Source organism: Cariama cristata, unplaced genomic scaffold (assembly GCF_000690535.1).
Source record: "Cariama cristata isolate BGI_N322 unplaced genomic scaffold, ASM69053v1 scaffold4495, whole genome shotgun sequence".
Classification (NCBI taxonomy): domain Eukaryota; kingdom Metazoa; phylum Chordata; class Aves; order Cariamiformes; family Cariamidae; genus Cariama; species Cariama cristata.
This window is the reverse complement of record NW_009615772.1, coordinates 75,851-102,219: the sequence shown is the minus strand read 5'-3', so window position 1 is coordinate 102,219 and position 26,369 is coordinate 75,851. Positions and strand designations below refer to the sequence as shown.

Sequence of the window (26,369 nt, the reverse complement as noted above, 5' to 3'; positions counted from 1 at the left end):
TTAAAATCACCTAGAGAAAGTGTAATACAGCATGTATAAAGTGTTTACAGTCTTAATCCTGAAAATGGTTGGGCACAAATGACTTAACACGAACGTGCAGTTCAAATAAATTGGTATAGATTCTCATACATTAAATTGCCGTGCCCCAAAGCTTCTGAACCAAACCCAAAAAGAACATTTTCATTGTCAGTGTCTTGGTAAGCAGCTCAAAAAAACTATTAAAATGCTAACTATGTTATTCAAGGTTGTTGAAGAGAGGATGCGTATGCAACTGCAGCAGTTAGATTCTAGATACTCTGCATATCCCCGGTCTGATCCCGCCAAACGCTTCAGGTCGCTGAATTCTGTGATACTAAGCAGGCAAACTGTTTATCCTGTAGCATTAAACCTCGGTCCCTGCTCACACTCAAATGTACAAAAAGGTGAAGAACGAACTATAGGACATAGAGGACAAAGCACTGAGAGTGGAGATCAGAAGCCAATGTGGGGTAGAAGACACCAGGATGAAGATGAGCTGAAGAGGGGTCACTACAATGCTCCAAAACAGAACTCAGAATTCCCGTTTTTTCAAAGTTATTCTTTGATCAGAAATATCAGTATTAAACACTGGAAAAAGTAAAATTTGACATGTGTAAACTCTGCTGACAAACCATAGCCAGACATGCTAGAAGCATCAGAGAATTTCACAATAATGATTTTCTGGTTTTAGCTTCCCTATGGAGGCAAAACCACTCCAACAGTTTCATGCCACAGACAAGGAAAGGAGCTACAGAGAAACCAATGTTATAAAATTATCAATTAATTTCAGAAGGTCAATTTGATTAATCTATAGCCTTCCCCCCGGCCCTGAAAATGCCACAGTTTTTCAGACCACCCCATCAAACTACCTCAGTTCATGTATCTATTTTAAAAAATTGTTTCATACTTTTGAAAACCACAACACACACATTGGGCGCTTAAAATGACGAACGCCGTGGAAAGGTCAAGTTAAGCAAATTGCACAGAATTGTGCAAACATTTCTATTGCTGAAGCATACATAGAATACATTTCTCCCGTGCAATGTTGAATTGCTTACACCCCAAGACCATTCTTCTCTTCATAAAGTTCCCTGCCTACAACCAAAAAGACCAAGGTACAGGAGACAATAGCCTCCAGCAACGCAACCTTGATTCATTTCCAGAGCAGGTCCGTGTTACGTTAACACAGAAAGTTCTTAAAGGAAAAAATAACCTAAGATTGACTATTCGATTAAAGACTTTCATAAAGTTTTATATACAAAACAAACAGAACAAAGAATGCACAGATAACACAGCAAAGTTCATATTAGTTTAGCGGACTGCATAATTTTTCATGTGGCTATATATACACAGTTTGTCATTATTTGACTAGGAAGTTGAACAATTATGTAGCCTACATATTTCAATTATCCTCCTCCTGTTTCCTGTTAGAAACAAACCACCCCCTCTCCAACTTTTTTTATTAAGATATCGATTTCACAGTTTGTCTTGGTAATTGAGAAATGCATAGCATGTAATTGTCATTGTATCCCTTATTAGATACTCCCCATAAAGTACTTTAAGTGCTGTAAAAATAGCCATGGGTTTTGAAGGCAAAAGGGATTGTTAATTACTATTCAGTTTGACTCAGCTTGCTAACTGAATAAATAAAGCACAATATAAAAATAGCAAACAAGCTTTCCCACAAAGAATAGGAATTTAAAATTCTGTAAAATGTTGTGTTTGTTTACATCATGAAAATGTATTCCTCTGACAAATGAAAAAATAATTCAGGACACTGTTCCTGCGAAAAAAAAGCTTACAAAACAACCCTATTTCAAACCACTAAAAAAATATATATGTAACAATGTTACGTTTAAATTCAAAACAGAGCCCCAACACGACTGTTGTAACTGGGCCCCCCAAAATTTCCATGGTTAAAATGGAACTACTTTCTATGGCTTCCTTTGTCGCATAGGCTTTTTTATTTTAATTGCAAAGTGCCAAACCAATCAGTTCAACATTTATATGAAAAATCATGCTTCATTGCTTCACAAGCACTACCTAAAGAACAGATACTGCAGTACACTGAGATATGTAAAGTCATAATTGTAGCAACCTCCTAGATCAGAAACAAAGAGAATCAATTACTTCATGCCTGCAATCCAATAAGGATCTCCACCCCCAATCCCTCCCATGGATCAAACTGCAAGTTATCTTGCATGACAAAATCCACAAAATTAAATGCAATTTCCTATTAAATATTTAATTTGACCATTATCTGACTTCTATTTAGAATATTGTTATTCCAGTGGATGAAGAACATACATTGGCACTGGTACTGAATCATAGCTTTTAATTCACTTTTTATGTTTTAATTTTTTAAAAATTCACTTGAAAGAGAATGTAAAGACAAATCTATATTTTATGGTCTTAAAAAGATACTTAAATTTATGTTAAACGAGGATAGGATATCAAACATTTTTCCCATTTATATTCAATACGACATTTTGAAAAACAGTCGCATACTATTCATCAAGCAAGCGTGACCAAGTCTTAACCACACATCAGAAATTATAGCACTTTCTGTCCTTCACTATAGTTTGGCATTAATTAAATCTATCCTTCAACATAAAGCACAGACTCCTACTAATATCTTTGGTTCAAGAGCCGTATTATCCCATAAAAAATTTGGTTAATAAAACCTACTCTGCAATTACACAGAGCATGACTCCATGATACAGCTAGCAGGTCATGACTCCTTTTAAAATTTAAGAGTCCGCTATAAAAATCTGCAATATTCAAATGTTACTACAAAAGCATTATGTTCTGAAACAATTATCAAGCAGTCCATTAAATTTTTCAAACTATGTTAACCAAACCTTTTAATATTAATTTAAGATTCCATATAAAGGTTCTGCAAAAGGCTCTGTGAAGGGCCTACATTAGGCAGGGATGCTAGTTAAAAAAGGTAAATATTCACCTCCACGGAAAAGTTAGCAGCTTTCATATACTATGATCTTTTTGTCTGGAGAAGAGGAGGCTGAGGGGAGACCTGATCGTGCTCTACAACGACCTGAAAGGAGGGGGTAGCCAGGTGGGGGTCGGTCTCTTCTCCCCGGTAACCAGCGATAGGACAAGAGGAAACGGCCTCAAGTTGTGCCAGGGGGGGTTCAGGTTGGACATTAGGAAGAACTTCTTCACTGTCAGAGTCGTTAGGGATTGGAACGGGTTCCCCAGGGAGGTGGTGGAGTCACCATCCCTGGAGGTGTTCAAAAAAACATTTAGATGTGGCGCTTCAAGACACGGTTTAGTGGATTTAGCGTGCATGGTGGCATCGGGTATACGGTTGGACTTGATGATCTTTGAGGTCTCTTCCAACCATAATGATGCTATGATTCTATGATCAGCAGTTTGCCACCTGGATAACTACATAAAAGCCTTCTTTTCTGATATACCCTACCACTATCAGCTACTGGGTATGACCTTGATATTTGGACCCCAACTATCTACAGGATTCATGCATCATGAATGATTTGTTAGGGTAATAATAAAACTAGAGTAACCGGTTACAATTTAACTTTAGTTCAATGTATCACAGATCTGAACCACTAAGGGGGATGTAGGGATAGAGAAGTAATCATTGGTGTTCACCAGTTGTATTACACCGATAAATTATCCCCTACTATCACCATTTCCATTCAAAACGATTCATCTTGCTCAACAAGGAGCCTTTATCTATATCTAACAGTATAATAAGTAATTGCATTCTTCTAACTCAAACTTTGTATTTGAAAGTATTCTCTTCTATTACAATGCATGTTTTGTTCTTACACTACAGCAGTTCCTACAAAGTGTCACAATGAGACTGAGGACTCATCATACAATCTATTAAGTCCACATAATAAAACATGGATTAATTTCACATAATTGTAGGGACTTAACTGAAAAGCAGAATTTAGTAGCTTAGTTTTGCTCACCGTGTAGTTAACTACGACATACACATATTGCGCTTCTCTAACGCTCTGAAGTGCCTTCTGGTGGTAAGCCCTCGACTCCTTTGACTCCCTGTATTAACTACAGCACACATCCAAGACACTGGGTAAGATTCAAATGTTCTAAGAGAACTTTGGTCAAAAAGTCAAGACAAAAATTCCAAGTTCTGACATCTCAGAAGCCTATTAATAGTCACACTGCATCAGAAAAGAAAGAGATGTCATTTGAAAAACAGTAAATCAGTTTTACTTTAAAATAATTTCATAGCACAATAGGTGTATGCGATTGCTTATGGCAATTTCAGATAAGGCTGCTGCCCACTTTACCAATCTGGTTTTAAGGCGAGTGATAACTCTCTGGCAGTCCCTTCATAGCGCTGAAGCTGCCAGTCCCTCCTTTATGAAGTTACACTCATTGTCCTTCTGACCTTTGTCGCTATTCGGTTCTAAACAGAATCTTTGTGTTGGTGAGCTGGCAAACAATTTAAAGGCCTCCTAAGAGCCTCTGCGCCTGCATTGCATGAAAAGGATGGAGAACTAGACGGGACGTTGGATGAAAAGAGCTAGTCAGGAAACAAAAGAGGAGAACAAACCCAAAACCACCAAGATGTTTGGCTTACTTGTATGATCAGTAAGGCAGGGACAACCCCTGCAGTCCCTGCTGATGGAAACTAGGACACAAGCAGAGCAAGCCACATTTCCAAATCCCAGAGAAGAGGAAAACAACTACATCAAAAGAAAACAATTAAGGGGAATAAAGGCTTGAGAAGCTATTGGCAAGAGGAAGAATCACTGGGAAAAACAGATAAATAGAAAAGATTTTTGAGACATCAAAGAGAAAAATCTTCAAAACTCGCCATAAGATTGTAAGATGAAGAAGAGCCAGAAAACCAACAGCAGGGATGTAAAAGTTATATTATCCTCCAACTCAAGAAATGGAAATCATGCATAACACAGAGGACAAATGAAGTAGGGGGAACAGTACCAAATGGAGATCTGAACCTTTGAGCTCTGAAGGACTGAGTTCACAATGAATCCTGATTTTGAAGTAGTCTTTAAGATACTGGAGAGACAAGATTAGGAATAAGACCACACATGAGGAGATACAGGAAAACACAAATGATCTTCATCAAAGAAAATCAAGCAGAATATGTTTCCCAGAGAGAGGTTATGCAGTCTCCATCCCTGGATTTTTTGAATCCCTGACTGGATAAAGCCCCAAATAACCTGGCTTGACCTCATAGCTGACTCCATTTTGAGCAGGAGGTTGAACCAGATAATCCCCTGCGGTCCTTTCCAACCTGAATTATCCTATGATTCCATGAAACCTAAAAGGTTTTCAGTGAGATAAAGATCAAATCACTTGCAATTTCTGCAAAGACGTTGCACATTCCAACCCAGACATAACAAAAATGGATCCTAAAAAATGTTTTATATAACAGTAGGTATATATACCTCAAGTTATTTACAATGAAAAACTTCTTTGCTGACCCAGAATTGAGTAGGCAATATATTAAGCTTCAAAATACCAAACCCATGTGGTTCTCCTGCATTTTTTCAATCATGTTGAATACCAGAGAGAAGGGAAAAAAAAAAAAAAAAAAAAAGGAAAAACAAAAAAAAAGAGTCTGGAACTCCTATTTACCTCTCTCCATAGAGACAATCAGAGCTTTGCCTGGCGTTTTGGGTTTTTTTCGGCTTGATTGTAACAATTGTACACATAGTAAACTTCAGTAATTATAACTAACTCCCTCTATGAGTTCATTCATAACTAAATGCAAGAAAAACTCAAAGGCTTTTAACTTGGATGAGAAATACGATAAGCACCAGAGAATTGCTTTCAACTTTGTACCTTCTTAGCTTACAGTTCTTTTGTTAGACCGTTTCTGGGTGGAGATCATATCATTGCCTAGGTTCTTTGTTTTGATGCAAATCAAAATAGAAAAAAATACGCTTGTACAATAAAGTTTCAGCTTCCCAGGGATTATAGTAACACTGTATACTTAGCCTTACTGTCTTAAGTACAATGAATTTAAGGAAAGATGTTAAAATGCAAATTGTATATACTGGCAAAGGACAAGTTTACACATCCTGTTCTTTGAAAACTATATTGGGAAGAATAAAGCTCAAAAGAATTTATAAAAAGTGACAGAAAACCATTTTTTAATGGGTTTAAACAATAAAAAAGTATTTTACTTTTATGTAGAAGAAAACCATGATGTTTTGGTTATTTAGAGAAGAGACAAAGCCCATGGTGCATGACATATTAAAGATGGGGAAGAGGGCAGCCCATACCTTATGCCTAAGCTCTGTCGTCTGCTGGTGCTGCCGCCCTTCCAAAGGCAGAGACTTCACAGCGAGGGCGAGAGCCAAAAGGTCTTCGTGTGACACTGACCTTCTACTAGGACTGGCACTTAAAATGTAACAGCCTAGGTTAAAATCTCTGGTGACAATCAGAGTTCTGACAGAGGTCGCTTTTGCCAAGAGCCTCCATCAGGCTAAATCACAGTGCATGTGTCTCATTCCCTGAGTCTAATAATGTTGTAAGAAGTAGAGTAATTCTGACAGTAAAGAAAGTTAAGCATTTCCTACCTTTTTTTTTTTTGTTGGGTACAGAGGATTAACTTTTGCAAGTGATAATGGCTTCCAATTAATATAATTATATTTTCTCACTGCTAGTTCTTTCAGTTACCTCTAAAAAACCATCATAATCCAGAGTTTTCAGGTATCTGCAGCTGCCTTAGGCTAGTAGCAGGGGTGGTAATTAAAAACCTTGGTACATCCAAATTTTACTTTTACAACCAAAAGTTCAGTTTCAGGTTTTTCTGCTTTAACCTGCCTCAAATGTTGTTAAGCTGGCGGTATCCTGCCAGCAATTCTAGACCTGACTTCTTTCTAGTTCAGACAGCTTAATTAAAAAAAAAAAAAAATAAATCTGAAGGCCCTACAAACTATCCCACCAGCTTATGGCAAACACCCTTGGGAGAAGATTTGAATGCCTCCACACAGTAAACTTGCACCTCCTAAAAACATTTTCCCAAACATTCTACACTCTGCTGGTTATCTGTTACTTTAAAAAAAGCCCTAGAAACACAATTGTCTAATGAGATCATAGTCATTTAAGAGGAACAAGCACCAGGACTGGAAAATACAGAAAGTCATTACACCTATTTTATTTGTAAGAAAGAGTTTGCAAAGTTCAAGAGAATAAAACAACCTCAAAAGAAATGAAGTAGTACTTAATAACGGCCCACAGGCAGTTTCAGTCATAGCTACTAAAATATTTCCATTTTCAAAATTACTTACAACAGCAGGAAAAAAAGTCTGTTACTTGTTCAGACCAAGAGGTGGGAACTACCGCTGCGACATCTCTTACAGTGGTGGTACCTGAGCTGCTGTTTCTCGCCCATCCCCGGTAATTTTGCTTAAAGTTTTTAAACTTTCTAGAAATGGTTTCTTAAGCAGTTTCTTTTTATATATAACGGCAGTTGAACTAAGACAGATACATAAGTTCCTAGGTGGTAAGTAAGATTCTAGCAGAATCTACAGTTTAAAATGGATTTAGAAGTACCTGAATTCCTTGACTGGATTTGACTGATTAAGGATACAGCGTCTTGAGCATTACTGTGACACCACCAGGGAAAGCAAATTAGAACGAACATCACTTTTCTCCTGTTAAAATGTGTATAGTTCTAGCTACTGCACTGCAGTACTAGGTAATATTGACAACAGAATAACAAATCAACAATTCTGAAGGGAAAGATACAGCATAGAAAGAAATACGACACAAGTGTACTTACTCAGATCTGAATACAATGACCAGCATGCTTGTTCTAATACTGCTTTGTAATTTAAAGAATTTATGTTTTAAATAGCAATTTCTTCTTCCTATCTAAATATCGGCCCAGTATCATGCGTATAATTATGGTTTCTCAATTTGTGCATGATTATTTAATTGCTGTAGCAAACTGAAAACAGCAGGTGCTTTGTCTCAAGTTCATTAACTTTGCAGGATAGTAAATGAGAAGCCTTATTGCACGACTGCTTTTGCATATACTGCTATCAAGACTATAGGTAGAAGGATCTACAGTAAGTAATGGAATGCATTTATTGAGCAGAATTTTCCTCTGTAATTTCCTAATCGCTCTGTAACGTTCCTCTGTAAGCACCTTCAACATTCCAAATAATTTATTTTCATGCAGAAATAAATTAATACAAGACAATTTGCAGTGAAAAATAAATTCATTGTTAATAGTTCACTGCTAATATTCTCAGTGTATGCACACTTACACTACGTTGGTTTTCTTTTTAAATATAAAGAGCTGATGGACTGAGGATGATTTGTGGGTAAGCTAACACAGAAAAAAAAAATCAAGTGAGGAACTTGATTAAAGATCTCCACTTCAGCTGGTATTTTTCCAAGGGACTGGGACTGCTTTGGAAACACCCTTGCACACTTGAAACTCATTTTCATTTGAAGGGTATAATTCCCAAGACCCTCCATGGCACTCATGTCATCTGTGTAAACTCACTTCAGAATTTGATCCCAGCAAGGACCCAGTGCTAAGAAGCAGCCTAAAGAGAAAGTCCTCCTTGCTTCATATTCCTAAACCCCAGCAGACAGAGCTAAGCAGAAACTACACTTTCAAGCAGTGGATTATCTCAGTAAATGAAAGATGGGCATTAATAAAATGATAAATGGGGATTTTTCATGAAACTATGATTTTTTTTTTTTTTTGCTGTAAGCATATCTATATTCTTGTAAATGTATGCCAATTTTTAATGCAACTGATTCTTGTAGAAACAAAAATGAATGTGTTTTTGTATCTATGCACTGTGATCAAAAACTTAGTGGCTGAACTTGAGACCCCAGATGATTGGCATTTAAAGTAAAAAATTTTTATAAACTACCAATATTTACCCTGAGAAATAAGGCTGAAGTACAGAAAGGAAAAAAAAAACCTAACTGCCAGAAGATCATATGCTCTGTAGGATGAGTCAAACTTTCAAGGTATTTATTTCAGCCTCCAAATCTACTGTTCTACATATGTCAGACAGACTGAAGTATTATTTCTTAGAAGAAAGTCTCTAAGAACAGCTGTGAATGAAAGCAGTAATTATTGGAGCATATATGTGAAGCTTTCTCCTGCTTTCGAATCATCATTCTTCTAGACAAGTGCAGCGTCTGCATGAAGGACTGGTGGATCCCCAACTTTGAAGGAAATACCTGTATGTCTGTTTTGAGTGTTATTTGGTAATTCTCAGAGCTACTTGACAGTAAAAAAAGTTCTCTCCTGATGAGTTGGCACACCTGCCTTAACTGTTGCTCACAGATACGTGTTGGAAATCACCCAGAGACACCCGATTCTATCCCATATAGCTGCACATGGATTCTCCAAGGACAGTGACATTTCTTGTCAAATGAGGATGAAATGGATTCTAGTTCTCCAGATACTCCTGTTTTACATCCAAAACTACTGCCTGTACATTTCTGGGTAAACCTGATACCAGAGTACAAGAGAGACATGAACATACTGGAGCAAGTCCAGCAAAGGGCTGCAAAGATGATTTAAGGGATCAGAGCATCTGAAACACAAGGACAGGCTGAGAGCGCTGGGATTTTCCAGCCTGGGAAAGAGAAGGCTCAGGAGGGATCATATCGATGTGTATAAACACCTGATGGGGTGATGGGGTGAAAAGATGGCAGAGCAAGGCTCTTCAGAGCTGTATCCAGTGAAAGGACAGGAGGCAAGGTGCACAAACTGAAATATGGAAATTCCATTTAAGTGTAAGTAAAACCATCTGTTACTGCAAGGATGATTGAACACCAGAACCGAAGCTGTGGAGTCTCCATCCTTGGAGATATTCAAAACCCAGTGAACATGTCCCTGAGCAACCCGCTCTAGCTGACCTTGCTTTGAGCAATGGGGTTGAACTCACAATCTCCAGAGGTCCCCTCCAACCTCAACTATTCTCTGTTTCTATGATTCTGCAAGATAAGACATTGCAGATGGCTAAGACAAGCAATTGAGTAGGAGAGAGGAAGATGGATTTGCACAAATTTTAACTAGCAAGTAGCTGTGATAGACTGTCTTCTTTCTCCAAACCTCTGGTAGTTTATGCCTTTCTGCCTTCTCCTCATTCCCCTGCTCATTAATGTATTTTACAAACAATGTCATAGGTCATGTTTGTCAACTGAAACTCTCAGTCTTGTCACCTGATATCTATATTGCTTTCTGTCTGCTCTGTTTCGATTATGAACACTGAGAAAAGGCAAGCTGAAAACGGCCTGGATATTGGATCCCTTTCAAGTTGGGCAATCAAAATCACTAATCATGTTTTGGGGATATAAAGGGGGAAATGAGGAGCTTTCTGTTTCAGTGAGAAGCTGATATTTGAGAGAAAGAGGCATTAATGAGGATTTCTTTTTTATACTAGAGAGATGAGGTTGAAGAGAACTTAAACATAAATGCTTTGGTGGTTTTCAAATTTTAGAATAGGAACATAGTTTAAAAAAAAAAATCATTTTCCTTAGTAATTAGTCACACAGTTTTAAAAATGCAAAAGATTTATAAACAAGAACAGCTTCTGCAGATTTTTCCCAGTTTGGTGGCACTCAGTTAAAACTCCTCCTACACATAGACTGACTGCCATGTATCACACTGATCTGGGATTTTAACATTTTATTTCTAAAAACATATCAAAGAAGACATAAACAATTCATACAGTATATATTTTTCCATCAGGGCCTACAAAATACACAGTTTTACCTTCAATATAATAGGATCAGCTCATTAGGTTCATATTCTGTAAACAGCTTGGAAATGTATACCAAACAAGTCAGTGAAAATTCATACCCAGAAGCAGATGGTGAGAATAGCAAAGCTAAGCAAAGAGAGGCTTAATTGCAAATTCTCTCCATCTAAGCAAAACGGTGGTATTCTACATTCACAGGCATTTTCTTCAGAAAGGAACCCAACGCATCAACATGCAGGTTGAGGCAGGGGAGGGCACTTCTGTGTCATTCATCAGGCCAACGACTACTTGGAGAATTGCCACCAGTTAAACAGTATTCGTGTACAGTTGGCACCAACTTCATAGCGCTGCACGCTACGTAAAATTTTATGGCTTGTTGTCTTGCCAAAAGCAACATATCTAATGTTTTTTTCTGTTAAATTAAAAACCAGCAAGAGATTTAAAGTTGGCCTTCTACAAGAAGAAAAGTAATTTAATTTAGTTTGGTACAGTTCTCATTTAGAATGAGCCAAATTAACAGTGCCTAGACAAGCTATGTGAGAAATAAAGTCACATTATTATAAAGTTTTAATTTTTCCCTACTTTTTCACTACCTCATAATATTAAAAAAATGGAGAGAAGAGCAAAAAAATCTTTTGTCACCAAAAAAGGAACACTGACAAAAGAAAATTGCAATTCATCCCTGAAAACAATGGTATAGTCACTATAATAATCTTTTTTACTGTCTTTTCCTGAATGTTGCAGCAAGATTTCTTTGCTTTAACTGATGATTTCATTGATGTAATTCACTATTTAATATAATGCAATTAGATATCTGTAGGAAATGAGGACTCTAAGACTTGGTACCGTACATGTCCAGAATCCAGTATTTCACTACTTTTGTTAAAATTTCAACATAAGAAAAAATAAAACAAATCGTTTTCAATAGTCAGGTGTCAGAGAGATATCAAAGACAGACAAGGTACAGTTTTCTGTGAAGGATTCCCAATTTTCAAATTTAGTATTAAAATACAAAATTCTCCTGCGGAAGAAAAGAAGTCACATCAGCATTCATAACAGCTCGGTCATGATGCACTAAAGTTTACTTCTTACTCTTTCAAAGCCGTATAAAATAAATTTCCTATTAAATTTCTTACAGGATCCCATTTTACCTTCTACTACAAGCCTATAGCAGTTATGGGGAAAAGATTTCTTTAAGAGTCTCAATAATATTATCACCAAACATGAGAGACAATATCCCGAGGGCCTCCAATAAAAGAGCCATCACTTAAGCAGCAGCAGAGGAAAAAAAAACAACCAACCAACCAGATACAAATGCCACATTGAGAACTGTTGCTCGTTACCTTCTAGGCGCTCCATCCTCGTGTGGTTGAATAATCACCACTTTTACTGTCACTGATGTACGTAAAAGGTCAATCATTTGTTCGTGAGTCAAAGTTGCCACAGCCACTTTACAGATCTCAACCAGGCGGCTGCCTTGCCGGAGGCCTGCCTTCCAGGCAAAACCAAAGGGCTCCACATCTGCCACTATCCCTTCAAAGTTCACGTGGAATCCAAGTTGGCCCAACCCATTCCTCCGAAGGGTCATTTCCGTGGTTTCACATCCTCTGGTCACTATCTAAAGAAGTATCAGATTGTTACACTACTGTCAGTACTCTCAATTCTTTAGACACACAAACAAATCGCTTTTCAAACACTATAAAGCAACGTATGGCTTGACATTAAATATCTTTAATATACTAATACTAGATTATTGTAACATTTGTGGTTGAATGAAGGTTTCTGCATAACACAAACCAAACAAAACATTTCGCAATGCTCAAAATCTTACATCCCCAGAGCAAGCAGCTGACTCACGTCAAGTTCCTTCCCCCTTGCCCAACATTAACACAATACCATTTATATCTTATTGAAAACTTAACAGCTGCTTTAGTTTCAAAACACAAAGCAAGTAAAATGCTGTCCTGTCAGTTACTTCATTTTTGGTGGCTGACTGGCTGCAGGTGTGTAGGCACTTTTTTCTTCAGTGCCAGACAGCATTAAACTTGAGATACAACACGAGCCAAATTGAGTGAAACGCTTCAGTTCTTTCTCTCTTCATCAGCTTTTCCTCCTCACGAACATAGCAATGAAGATAATTTTGATTTATTTTGCCTTGTAGTCAGAGTCCTAACTACTACCATCTCCAGATGTGGACATCACTAAAATGGGATAAGAGTTTTCATGTCATTGGGAAATTTAGAAACAAAAAAATCACTTTCTTCATATTCAATGAAAATTCTGTCATTATACAGAGTAGCAAAAAATCCTTCAAATTCAGACTTTGCTAAGCAGGCTCATTTCTATACACAATGTAACAAGTCCTCAACAGTTTGGCCTTGCACAGAACTTGCACACATGAGAACAAAGGGCCACAAACCCATGAGTTATTGTAAGTTTGCTGATCGGAGGGAGCTGGTTCCTGCTCATGCTTTTAACCTGCAATAAACTCAAGGTAATGAAATACAGTTAGCCCTCATTCACTAAGGGCCAATTCTTCTGTGAGCTGTGAAATATTGGAGAAAGATCTTGCAAGGATCTGATATTCTGGGAATCATTGCTCGGCAAATTTAGGCTACTTAAACTGTAGTACCTTGACTTCATAAACCTTCCAGTTATTTCTGAAGACGTAGGCTTCCAACATAAAATGTGAAAGTTAGTCCTGAGATGTCCAAAACGTACTCTGGAGGTTTTGTTTACAAAATCATGTTTTGGATCTTCTTATCAAAAAAGCAACTATTTCCCTTGTCATTCAACTCTGAGTTTTTGGTATCTTTTAGAAACTTTGCATTTGAAACAGAACTTTCTGCTGTGTTTATAACTGCGCACATAGTGTTAGAGCTATACAGCATGCTGAAAGCACTACGATTTAACTCTTTTTTTTCCCCAGCACTGAGGTTCTTCTTCAGTCACGACTAATTTTCAACAAGACTTTCATAATTTAAGACCTAGATAAGTGAAAATTAAATTTTCAGCTCTTCATTAGTTTCCTCACACTTCTGTCATAAATTTCTAAAATATATACAATATTTAGTCATGTAGTGGAAAGAAGAACATGCTATTACAGCCAGGAGCCCAGCTGAGGGCTGGAATTTTATCCTTGTGAAACCACACAATATTCGGTCTTAAGTTGTGCTGGGGGAGGTTCAGGTTGGATATTTGGAAGAACTTCTTCACTGTCAGAGTCGTTAGGCATTGGAACGGGCTCCCCAGGGAGGTGGTGGAGTCACCATCTCTGGAGGTGTTCAAAAAACGTTTAGATGTGGCGCTTCGAGACCTGGTTTAGTGGGTTTAGCAGGCATGGTGGCATCAGGTATACGGTTGGACTCGATGATCTCTGAGGTCTCTTCCAACCATAACGATTCTATGATTCTATGATTCTTTTGGGAGGGCAGACACCTCTTTATCATTGTGTCAGAATTACAGAATACTGCATAATGAATGCCCCAGCCAAAGAATATGGATTTCCTCAACTCAGAGCACTCAAAATCTCTCCTTCAAGTTAGTTAAATGAATATTTAAAAGGTTAAAAGAGAAGGAAGATAAACATTCCTGCCAAAGATTCATCGGTTCCCAATGGAAAGGATTCCAGGAGATGAAGTCCGCCACAAGGATATCCCCTGAAAGGTAACACTGCACGTCACACAGTAATGTCACATAAAACATAGGGCCACTCCGCTTCAAAACAGGTCATTCTGCTCACTTGGTTGGCCTGTCACTGAACATGTGGCTGTGCATGAACCAAGAGCTGGCATCCCTGAATGCACTTAATACAGACGAAATTAAAAGACAGAGATCCTCTAAGTCCCATGAAGAAGGTGAAGAGGTTTTTTTAGTATACAGGCTTCTAAGGAAATTTTGTCTACTCAGATTCTCGTCTAAAGATTCATCTAGGGTTTTTGTTTAATCTTACAGCACTTTGCCATTCTCTGCTATCCTAAAGCTCAGAACCGCTGCTTTTTCTGCCTTCAAACACAGCCCACCAAGTTAATCTCTAGTTGGCTTTTGCTGCTCTTTCTACTTTATAGCACTAGATATTCTCCCCCCTAAATACAGATCTGTCTTTGGATTGACAAATCGTAGCTTTTTTTTTAGTTCTGAACTGATTCTTTGGTTCAAACCAAAATCACAGTCTCAGCTTTTCACATCGTTGCTAAATCTGGATATTCAGATAGGTTTCCTATTCATCCACGTGATTTAAACCCAGGCAATAAAATGTAGTTATTTCTTTGACAATCTCAGGCAATAAAATGTAGTTATTTCTTTGACAATCTGATTCAGTAACTGCAACATTTTACCCACTGGTTTTAAGAAATGCTTTTACTAGTGCCTGAAAAGGGTTAATCATCTGGTCACTGAAGTTTGGTATTATGTCACAGGTTGAGCTTTCATCTTTAGCATCTGCTGGCACATGTGGTTGTTGACCTTAGCTGTGTTCTGAGTCACTTAAAAGGTTTTTAAAGTATGCACATGAAGTGTAGAATCAGAGTTTTAAATACTTTTAGCGGTTGTAATGGTCCCCTCTGAGCTTCTACATCAAAATGTATATAAGGACCATAGAAAGCATTCAACGTCATAAACCAACTAGGGAATAACATTAATACGCAGCTTTCAAAAGAGAGGAAGGAGCAGGGAAAAAGGAGAAAAACCTGAGGTAAGAAATGGGGATGAAAAAAGTTTTAAAACAAGTAATGTCAGTTAATTCTTTTAAGCAATGTGAAAGTTGGATAGGTGGCAGTGAAAGAGAGAAGGCAGCCAGAGTTCATTGGAATAGATACCTGAAGCTAGCATTTGGGCTAACTTGGCAGTAACTGCTGCTAAATTTTTGAGGCTTAAAGCCAAGTTGTCATTATTTAACCTAAAATCTGACCATAAAAAAGAGGAAGTACTCAAGTAAATATAGATAACTATTTCATTTTCTGTTTTTAATTACTGAATTTTATAAGATCTATCCTCAGCAACTGGGATACGCCCATGTTTTGTAAAAACCAAGTAAGTGAAAAAAACAGCAAAAGCAATTGTCATCACTGATGACAGCAGAAGTTTTCACTAGAACTTTGAATCTTGTTTTTCATCTATGTTAAGCAACTTATATTGTTCTTTTAGCCATACTTAGTAGGAGCAAACTACACCTACACTATTTTTCAGAAGGGAAATATCTAAGGAAAGTGAAACTGAAGACCTCAATGAAAAGGATAATACAACAGTGGCAAGAAGAGTTTAAAGACGTTTATCTAACGAAAGATTAATTGTACTTTGGAATAAAAACATTATTATTTAGAGCATGATATTGAGCAATGCTAAATGTGACTGCAGAACTACAGAGGCCCTAAAACATCAGCTGCAATCCAACTGTTCCAGTGTGAAAGTGGTAAGCACAATGATTTCTTTTTCAGTACCGCGCTTTCCAATATAAACAAAACTGGGACCATCTAGATTATTTAAATTAAGATCAAAGGGTGAAGTGTAACCACATGAAGTAGACGCATCAGCACTTTTACCTTGGAGTTCCTGTTAGTTCATTTGTACTGACTGAACTAGTTACAGGACAGTTGTGCCAACAGGGTCATCAAGCGTCTGAAAAACTTTGTCCAGTCAGCTGTAAAAACTGGCATTAATTGGTCTAGTTTTCTTTACTTCCTGCAATTGCTCAGTATAGAGGAACAAACCAGCAGAATCACTTATAAAAAATTTTCTGCTAATATTCACATGGGTTATTATAAATAGTCAAAGTGAGCATATTTCACACATTAAGATCTTGTGTATTTTTAAATTAAGGTATATTTCTACCTACAAAGGTGTGACTTGAGAACAGACTACAGCAAGAGAAGACAAAAGCTTAGCTTTTGCATACTGATTTGAACACTGAAACCATTCATGGCCTTGGGCAAGTCTATCAGATTATTGGTATCAGGTTCCTCATCCCTGAAAATGGGTTGGTAACACTTCTGTCATATGCTGTTGTGAGGATTATAGTTTGTAACGCTCTCTGAAGAGTGAAAACTCCCGAGGTACAAACGTAGGACATTTTTAATTATATCTCAAAGGAGATGTAGGCAAGTAACTCTTCATTAAAAATTGAGAATTCCAGTTTGCAAACTGTACTTACTTCAAGTCTTTGAACAATTTCTCTGATGTCTTCAGTACAATTATCTGCTGCAGACAGAAGAATACACTCTCCTCTTTCATAAAATATTTTGATGCTCATTAATCCAGATGTCCATCCAATAACATCTCTGCAGGAGCAGTTAAACACAACATTTTTTGATTCCTTTTCAATCAACATGATAAACTCATTGGAGATTCCAAGGAGACATTCAATGTCAGCAGATTGGCCAAAATCTCGTGCAATCACATTCCACATAATTGCTCCAACACTGAATAGATGTGCATCTTTCCTTGGTTTCACCTTTTCCTTTTTTTTTGCCCCTAAAGTAATAAAGCTAAACTTTGCTGAAGTATCCACTGTAGCTGTGGTAACAAAATTTTCCGCCAGATCTTTCAAGTATTCTTGACGTGTCCTTGTGGCCATGGCTCGAAATTTTTCTGACTTATGTGCCGCATTTTCAGCATTAATAACTTTGGCTAAAAGGAAGTCCCTAAAGACTGCTGATTTGGGGAAAGTTACTCCTTTGGGAATGGGTGGACCGAATGGAGGTACATCTTTTGATCGTGAAACACCAACACTGCAAATAGAAAGAAAAAAATACAGTGGTTAATTCCTACAAAAAAGATCAGATGATAAGCAGAGCTGTGATCCGTGCAGTCCATTTACACAGTTGAGTTTAGCTCTGACATGTCAATTTTCAGACGTTTCAGACACATCAAAGAAAAGTGATGGGGTAGTATGTTTCAAAAAGGCTTTTTTCTTTAAATATATTAAAAGACATTACGATGCATCTTACTAACACAAAATATATCAAGGATGACTTCTTAGGGTGTCACTGTCTCCTTTCTTTAATGGAATAAGTATAAAAATGCTTTGTGAGACATAATGGAGAGAAGTATTTTTTAAAATTATTTTTTCATGTAAGCTTGACTATCATTTTCAGCTGTCAATCAGTTGCATGATCTTAAAACTATGAAATATATAAATAGAAACATAATTTATTTTAATCCTCAGACATTTTGCTACCATGAAGTGTGAAGACAAAGTATTGGTGTCAAATGTGTCTGTTACGGGAGCATTCTGCACTTGTGTAAGTTGCCTACTCTATATTCATAAAATTTCAAATTACCTGCAATTCTTGATATAGACAGTTCACAGCAAGATGTAAAAAACAGAAATATTTTCTCATTGATACAATTATGCCTACAATTGGTATCTACATGATGTATTTCAACTGAAAAAGGATTTCAAAATACTGTGCAGACTATGTACAGCTACTACTAGTTTGACTGAAATGCAGTCACATTTGGGATGACAGACAGACATAATTCAGTAATAAGAAAAATGTAACTTATGAAACGTCATGTATTATTAAACACAAAAGACCTACCGAAACAAATTTGAATTCTAAAAGACAGCTAAAAGGCACTAAATATGACCCGACCTCAGGATGTATTTTAATTTCATTCTAAACAATGAATAAATAACATTTATACATGCTAAACCTGCACCTTTATGCCTCAAGTCCTTATCATTATTTGCACATTTCCCAGTCAGTTCAGAACTATGCTTCCACCCCAGTTACCTTGCTGGAATTCATATTGTAGTGACTTAAATGTGAGAGTTAAGGTCATCTGACATTAAAGATGTTTTTATACTCCCCCAAAGTCCTCATTCATGTGCTTAAAGGCCATGACTCAGCCCAGTGTCATACTGTCATACTCAAGGATTTATACAGGTTAACAGCCTTTTGAAATACTTTAATTCGAATCCCTTTCTTTGAAAAAGTAAATGTGCAATACAAATTCTAAATTAATTTCTGTCGCTATGCCTGCAAATCTTATTTTCGCTAGCTTGTTATATCCCCATTTTATGCCCATAAATCAGCAACAGTGTTCTGCATATACTCATTTAAGTCTACAAACTGTGCCCCATAACTCTAGATGTGTGCAAGGGAGACATCGGGGTTTCAAACTCTCAGAAAATGCAGCAGAAATTTTAAAACTGTATACATAACATCTCTAGGAAATACAAAACTGTTAGAAGAGGCAGTTCCATTGAAGTCTTAATAACGAACTTAAATAGTTATAAGGCTCTACTCACCTATAGCACACATTTTCAGTGCAAGGATTATGCACTTTGACTATGACAAATACATGTTGAAAGTGGGAACGAATATTTTTTGGAGTAAAAGGAAGTGCTCCTGGCTCTTGGAAGACAATGGTAACTATGTCATTTCCTATATGCCTTTTCCTTAGCAGCTAGACAAGAAACATGCATTGAAAAATTAGTTATAAAAAGAATAACCACAATTCCTTCATTTTAGAAAAAAAACAAAAACAAAACCACAAACAACAAACAAACCAAAATAAATGAATCTTAATTTTTCAGAAATAATTTTTAATTAATCATATCCTGGATAGTGACAGATAAAGGATATAGGACTGAACTGCAAAAAGATAGGGAAAGGAAATTTGGCTACGTTCACAAAAACACTAGTGAGTTCTCTCGTATCCCCAAACGAGCTGTGCATAGTTTCTGCTCATTTCTCTTTTATTCTATAAGAAAAATATATTTCTCTTACTTTAGTGTGTCACTTTAGTAACAAAAAAAAGTTACATCACTTGACATTTCTCATGGTCCAGAGAACTGTACCTCAGTTTCCTCTTTACAGTGTAATATTTGCTTCTATATGAAAAAATATAATAATGTTTTTCTTTCTCAATAAACCTTTCTTTTCCATGTTGCATTTTTATTAAACACTGTCCTTAATATTATTATCTTAATTTTTTTTTAAAAAAAAACATTATCATGAATATTCATCACAAATTTTAACAATTGCATACTTGAGGAGTGGAGCTGAGACTCGTGGAGACACAATAGCTACTATAAACTCATTAATTAAAAACTTGTAATTGGTAGCTTTTATCATCAAAATACACTTAAGGAATAATTTAAAGTACTAAATCATTGTTACAGGCTAAAATCTAATAAAAAATACAAAACGTGTCCAGCAATAAGGGATCATTTCTCTCTCTCCCAAAACAACCTCAACAAAGCAACACAGCAAAATGATGTCCACCTTCCTCATGGAAGTATATAGTACCTCTCAAAGATTTTACACTTTTTTCTTAAATACTTTTGCTTATAAAACATCCATGTATATTACGAGATGGAAAAAAGTAGTCTAGCATGTGCTACGTTTTAAATATCCACCCGAAGTCTGCCAAAGACCTTGCATTGTCAACTAACAGCATACAGACACTTAAAGCTTTACCTAGGCTCACGTGTAACTAAAAAGGAAAGAAGAATAAATTTATTTGAAAACTTTATGACAGAACAAGTAAAAATTTCTCTGTCAAGCTGATTTTCCAGAACATAATCTTTCTATTAAAAGAATATTTGCTTTTATTTTCTCAGTTCCATTTAAAGTAAGTATTCCAGCTACCAACAAAAAAAACCCCGAAGTTGCACATGCTAAAGCCTAAGACCCATAAGTGTGTTTCATTATATCTCCTAAAATAACACAAAGGATAGTATTCTAAAGGTAATAAGAAGGGTCAAAGCCACAATTTTAAAGCACTTGGTATATCCATATTATTTGAAACATAATCAAAATCCCAAATGCAGATTAAAGAAACAAGACTTCTGATCAAACTTTAAAACAGATGTAAGAACAGAAAATAATATTTGGTATAAGTCAGGTGGCTCAGTCAAGTTTTCAGGTTTTTAAGACTGAAATCAAAATAACTGACCATTTGAGCAAATTAAGATATACATCTTGTGGCATACAAATTACAGGAGAAGGACATTATGTGGAACTGACCACAGAACTAAGCATGCCAGGTATACTTTAATTTGCTGAGCTAGTGAACCATACAATTAGATCATAGCAGTGAAGCACAAGTTCATGTTTAGATGTTATTATTATCTCACAGGTTGGAATTTACACCACAGTCAAATTTGTAAGAAACCTTCCAATTATGAGGTACAAGGTGACTCATTTCTGCCTTTGTTAGATAACTGCCCAATTACTCTTTCCTGCTATGGAGGTTCACGTCTATAGATTTCCACAGAGTAAAATTACAAAAATTAGAAAGCAACATCCTGTTCAAAGTTATATTTATTTCTCAAGACAATCACTGTTTTCAAGCATATTTTCTGCTTTTCTAGACCTCTTTAGGAGGTTCTACTTGCCATCATAGGTTGCTTAAGCAAGAATAGCAATCACTTAATAAGCATAAGTTTTAGAAATTTGAAAATTTCACTAGAAAAAACATTATTTTCAAAATTATGGCAGTTCCCATATCCTACCCCTGAACTATTTTTCAAGATCTTAAACCTCTAAGAGGCACGAAAATAGGAAACACAAAGTCAGGTCATCATTTTTAAGAACCTTACCAAGCTTGCAGAGATCTTAGTGACTTCTTCAACATTTTAAAATAAAATCAGTGTAACACTGTTATTTATAACTGTCATGCATCAGTGAACTTCAACACAATGCAAAGGCAAAGCACAGTCATGGCTGTGCGCAGAGTATCGTAATGCAAAAAACTTCGAAAGGGGAGAGAAGTAAACTGGGGTGATCTGGAACATGGAAAGAAGTGCTCTGGATAGGATAAAGGAATAGGAAAAGAATAAAGTATTGAATGGAGAAGAACGAGGGAACACATACTTCCCTGGGAAATGTGAGATAAGGATAGCATACTGAAAATGAAAAAGGAATTGAAGGAAACCGGAATTAAGCGAAAAGATTTGTAAGAAACCCTTTTCTAGTTTCTGTTCTATAACTTAGACTTTCCTCCCAACCTTTACCTCCTAGGTTGCTTTTTTTTCAGGTTCTCAGTTTCCCCTTCCTCTCCCATTTTGAGGTCTGCTCAGGTTTGAGGTTGTTGGGGGTTGTTGTATTATTAATTTCTTTTTAATCTGCCTTTCTAACATACTCTAAAGAGTCTCATGCCAATGCAGAGCACAATAGAAACTCTCAAGAGGGGGCACAGATTGCAGAGGATTACTTACAGTAAGGAGACATCAAACATCATTCTAGTATCAGTCTAAATTGGCATGGTAGAATTTGAAAATGAACCCAATCAAGTACAACAGGCAGCCAAAAGGAAATCAGTGAAGTTTTATGTAAGAATACAAGACATGCAAAGGGGAGTCCGGTAAGGAAAATATGTTAGAAAAGCAGAATCCATTAGATTAAAATTATTTGTACCAAATAATAGTTACTATATTAATTTTGAGATTTTAGCTGCTCAATTCTGAATTTTCAGATATGCATCTCTGAAGAAAAGTATTTCTTAAAACTTAGCATATTTACAGGTTAAGCCCAGCCACAAAAGTCTATCCACTTCTGTGGAATTTTAATTGCCTAGTCAAACTGCACAACAAGAAATTCTTGTTGAAACAGCAGTGAAATATATTCTTCATTCAATTAAATGATGAAATCTTAAGAGTCAAATAAGAAAATCTTCAAATTTATTTTAGCACATTTCCAAAATAAGTCATTTCAAAACTTTTATTTTCAATATGTGCTCTTAACTAGTACCAAAACCAGAAACAAACGGCAAAACTTATTTAATCAGATCTGGTTAAACCAAGTTTGGTATAACCACATCTTGTTATCCCACCCATTTTAACAGTAGCTTAAATTCAAGAAGTTTATTTCATTCTTGCATATCTGTTTCATTTTGAAGTTTTCATTAAACCGGGTGAAACGTGATTAGTTGAACTGATTTGGATTAATGAGGTCTGACCATGTGTACAGAAGTGGACTGCAAATGTGTGAATGGGACACTTGCAAGGGAATGATTTGGAAAGGGACGTCGCAAAGGTAAAGTTTAAAGGGGAAAGCCTTGAACTATGATTTGAAGAAAAGGCCAGTAAAGGAAAAGGAACTGGCCACACCAGGGCTGGTAGTCTTCTCTGTCCTAGGGAAGGAGCAGCTGACTCGAAAGTTCCCAGCCTATGTTGCAGCCAAAGTGAAAATTACCTTGCTCTTTGGATCTCCTGCTGGCTCTAAAACTAGAGGGATGTCCTGATCAGGGACCAAGCAGGGCGTAGTTATGTCCTGGAAGAAGCAACAAACAATTCTGGTGTGGCCTATTTTTGGCACACAGGTATTTGGAATATAAGCAATGCTCAGTGCTTGCTCATTGAAGATTGTAGCCCTAGATGATGAAGAGTGACTCAATACCTTGCCCAGTCATAACCAAACAAGGGGCACAGGGACAGGATGCAATAACCTCATTGCCAGTACACACACAATATGTTAGCAAAAAATAACTACTGAATGGGGGTCTTCATTGCTAACATAACCTAAAAGGAAAATTACCGTGGTCCCTAACTTCCCCTTACTTGGGTATGTAGAGTTAGTGAGCCAAACAACATTCGTATTCCACAGCACCTGTAAGTCTCTCTCTGTCTTGAGCACAACTGATGCAACTGCATCTGTGGTCTTCAGCATCTAAAATGTCTCAAGGAAAAAGACCTAATTGAATTTTATCCTAGCTTGTGAGAAATACATTTCACACTTCAGTATGTATTTTGGAACTAAACAGTAACAGAAGAAAATTAAACAATGATTATAGATTCCTTTTGCACATTAAGGCTGGCTAAATTCTGGTCATCTGGGTGTGCTTGTCACATTTCACTAAGACAGTGTCCATGCTGTGCAAATACTGCTAGATCCCAGCGCCTAAAAAAATAATGTGGTGGGTCTTCAGACAGGCATACTACTTGAACTTGGAAAATTGCCACATTATTTTGATCCTGGGAAAGCCATGGATAACAATAGGGTGCTTCTACTAAATACCGAACCTGATAAAGTGACGATGATGAGAGCTTACTAAAACACTGTGGAAAGGAGTGCTTGTTGTTGGGGAAAACCATGGAGTTAAAATTGGAAGATTTTGCTGTACACAAGAATCGGCACCTGACTATAAAGAAAGACACCTAAGGAAATGATGAGAATGAAAGGAAGGCACAGGGAGAAGTGAAAGGATAGTAATAGGAGGTGGCTGAAAACACGGCAGTGAAGCTGACAAACAGCAAACAAATATGAATTATTAGTGGATCGTGGCAAGAGGATATCCTGTTCTCACAAACAAGGGAAAGTCATGAAAGACAACAAAAGTCCTAAACTCCCAGTAAGGCCATATTTACTGTCAGTGCCTGTGATTAGCTATGAAAATATTTCTTTTTTTCCTTTTAAGGCAAGCACATTCAGTGTATTATATCTTCTTAACTGTGCACAGTTTCCCCCATTTACATGTGCTTTCCAGTCCCAGATCGTTATGACTGATTACAGACAGACCAATTGCCTACTGTGTTTACTAAATTAATCCTGTATTGTAATAAGGTGTAAAAGAAAGCTTAGAGAAGTGGAACGATCTCAAATCAGCGATGATGACCTGATACCTTCATTACTAGCTATGGGCACAGTTTAGTACATGATATAGCTGAACATTTTGTCTCCTGAAAGTCACATGTTTTAAGATGTGAGTCATCTAAACTTTCATATTATTCATATGTTGAAGAGTTTCTGTCTTTTGATTCCTAATTTAGTTTCTTTAAACCACACCTAAATCCTAAGTGTAATGGGGTAAAATTTGCAGCTGTCTTAACTGTTCACTTGAAAGTTCTTCAAACAGTTCAGAACATTATGCACTGACTATTTAAAATACATAAATACATTCTATACTTTCTTCCATTTCGATTTTCATTTATCCTTTCTCAAGAATTTTAATAATTTTCTTTTCTCTTTTTCATGCTGCCTTGACACATCTCTCTCTCTTCCCACACGACCTATTGATAGGGTAGACAGGAAAGACAGAACTCACATATGGTTTAACAATCAGTAACCATCTTTTGTATGCTGTTCAAAAAGAAAGTGAGATAGCACCTTTATTTCATGACAACCCTCCAAAATGACTGAAATCTTTGTATCTTGCATGGCAAGGAGAGAATATTCTAAAACTAACTAACTAAAGCCAACACTTATTCCTGCAGACCTAAAAAAATGGATAGTAGTGCAGAAAGTTACTACCTACCACCGGTCTGATCTATGAGTAATTCTACTGCCTTTTTTTGTTCATTTTTTAAATGTTAACGTTGATATATTATACCAAACGTGCTTGTACTTTTTAATTCAGTCACAAGAAATACCTGAGACAGGCAAGACAGAGTAACCTTACTGGTGCACCGCACACTTTGGATGCTGTGCTGGTTTTTAGCCATCCTTAATGCTTTAAAGATATTCTGACTTATTACATAAGCAAAGGGAATTCTCCAGAAATAAAATAAGGACACTGCAATTTTCTGTCTTCATAAGCAGACACCTTGAATGATACAGTTAAGCATTTATTACTAAGCTGACACATTAATAAACATTTCAAGATCTGTAATAGAAGGATTAACCGTAAGACTGTTTTCAAACTTCATTGCATTCAATGTTTAAAACATACATAAAATGTAAATCCAGTCCAAACTGAAAATAACTTATTCATCATAGGCAATATTACCTTTTAACAATATCATGAAATGGGGGAGATAGGACAAGTTCCTGAATTATATTTTATAAAAATCCTATGATATTTCTAATGTTTTATAATATTTCAATTAAAAAAACCACAATTGAGTCATACTTCACATAAAACAATTCGATTTTAAATCAGTATTATTTAAAAAAACCCCTCAATGTCAAACATTTATAATGTAAAATTACAATGAAAAGTTAAAAAGCATACCTGTTGCCTGTTACTGGGCATGTATGGAAGCATTGTTGATACATGAAACATTAACTCATAATCTTTATAGGTAGTATAGAGGGAATGAGTTCCTGTTGAATCAGCTGAAAATGAATTTAATCGCAAGAATGTCAGTAAAATAGAACATTCGTACTACTTTTTAGGACATCACTCTTTGCATGCTATGATTTAAATCTATTAATGCTATCTAAAACCTTTTTCAATAGAACAAAACCAGTTTGCATCAGCTGAAGATCTACTCTTTACTTTCATATTCTGACACGGAAGGGTCCTGCAACAAATTGCCCAAAGAGTTTCCCATCTAGGAGGTTTAAATGATCTAATTTTGAATACGTTGGCATTTCATGAAAAAAGGAACAAACACTTAGCTACCTGAGTACAGTTTCATATTTTTTTTTCATTATTTAAAATGTTAATAAGGATAATTGACTAATCCTAAACTTTACCAAAAATAAACTGACAATGCTACTTCAAATCTGACATTAAAACACATACTGCAGTTCAGACATTTTTAAAACATAAAATATGTACCTAACACATTATAGTACAATGCCAAATAATTTTATCGGGAATTTTCAGATCTTTTAAAATTATTAAAATACATTTCATATAAGATATGACTTAATATTTTTATTTCTTTTATTCAGGAAGTTTATTAATAGAGTTAGCATTTCAGAATGCTTACAGCAAATTGGATGAGCT

General features: G+C 36.3%; 1 protein-coding gene across 1 annotated transcript in view; it reads right to left on the bottom strand.

Moving 5' to 3' along the window:
* SIPA1L2 (signal-induced proliferation-associated 1 like 2) overlaps positions 1–26,369 on the bottom strand; it is an 84,358-nt gene that overhangs the window by 37,818 nt on the left and 20,171 nt on the right. Inside the window, exons 5-8 of the mRNA XM_009699946.1 lie at positions 25,647–25,750; positions 19,000–19,157; positions 16,897–17,473; positions 12,092–12,366 (exon numbers count right to left, since the gene is read on the bottom strand). Of these exons, the coding sequence (XP_009698248.1) occupies positions 12,092–12,366; positions 16,897–17,473; positions 19,000–19,157; positions 25,647–25,750 (1,114 nt within the window). The remainder of the gene's footprint in view (positions 1–12,091; positions 12,367–16,896; positions 17,474–18,999; positions 19,158–25,646; positions 25,751–26,369) is intronic.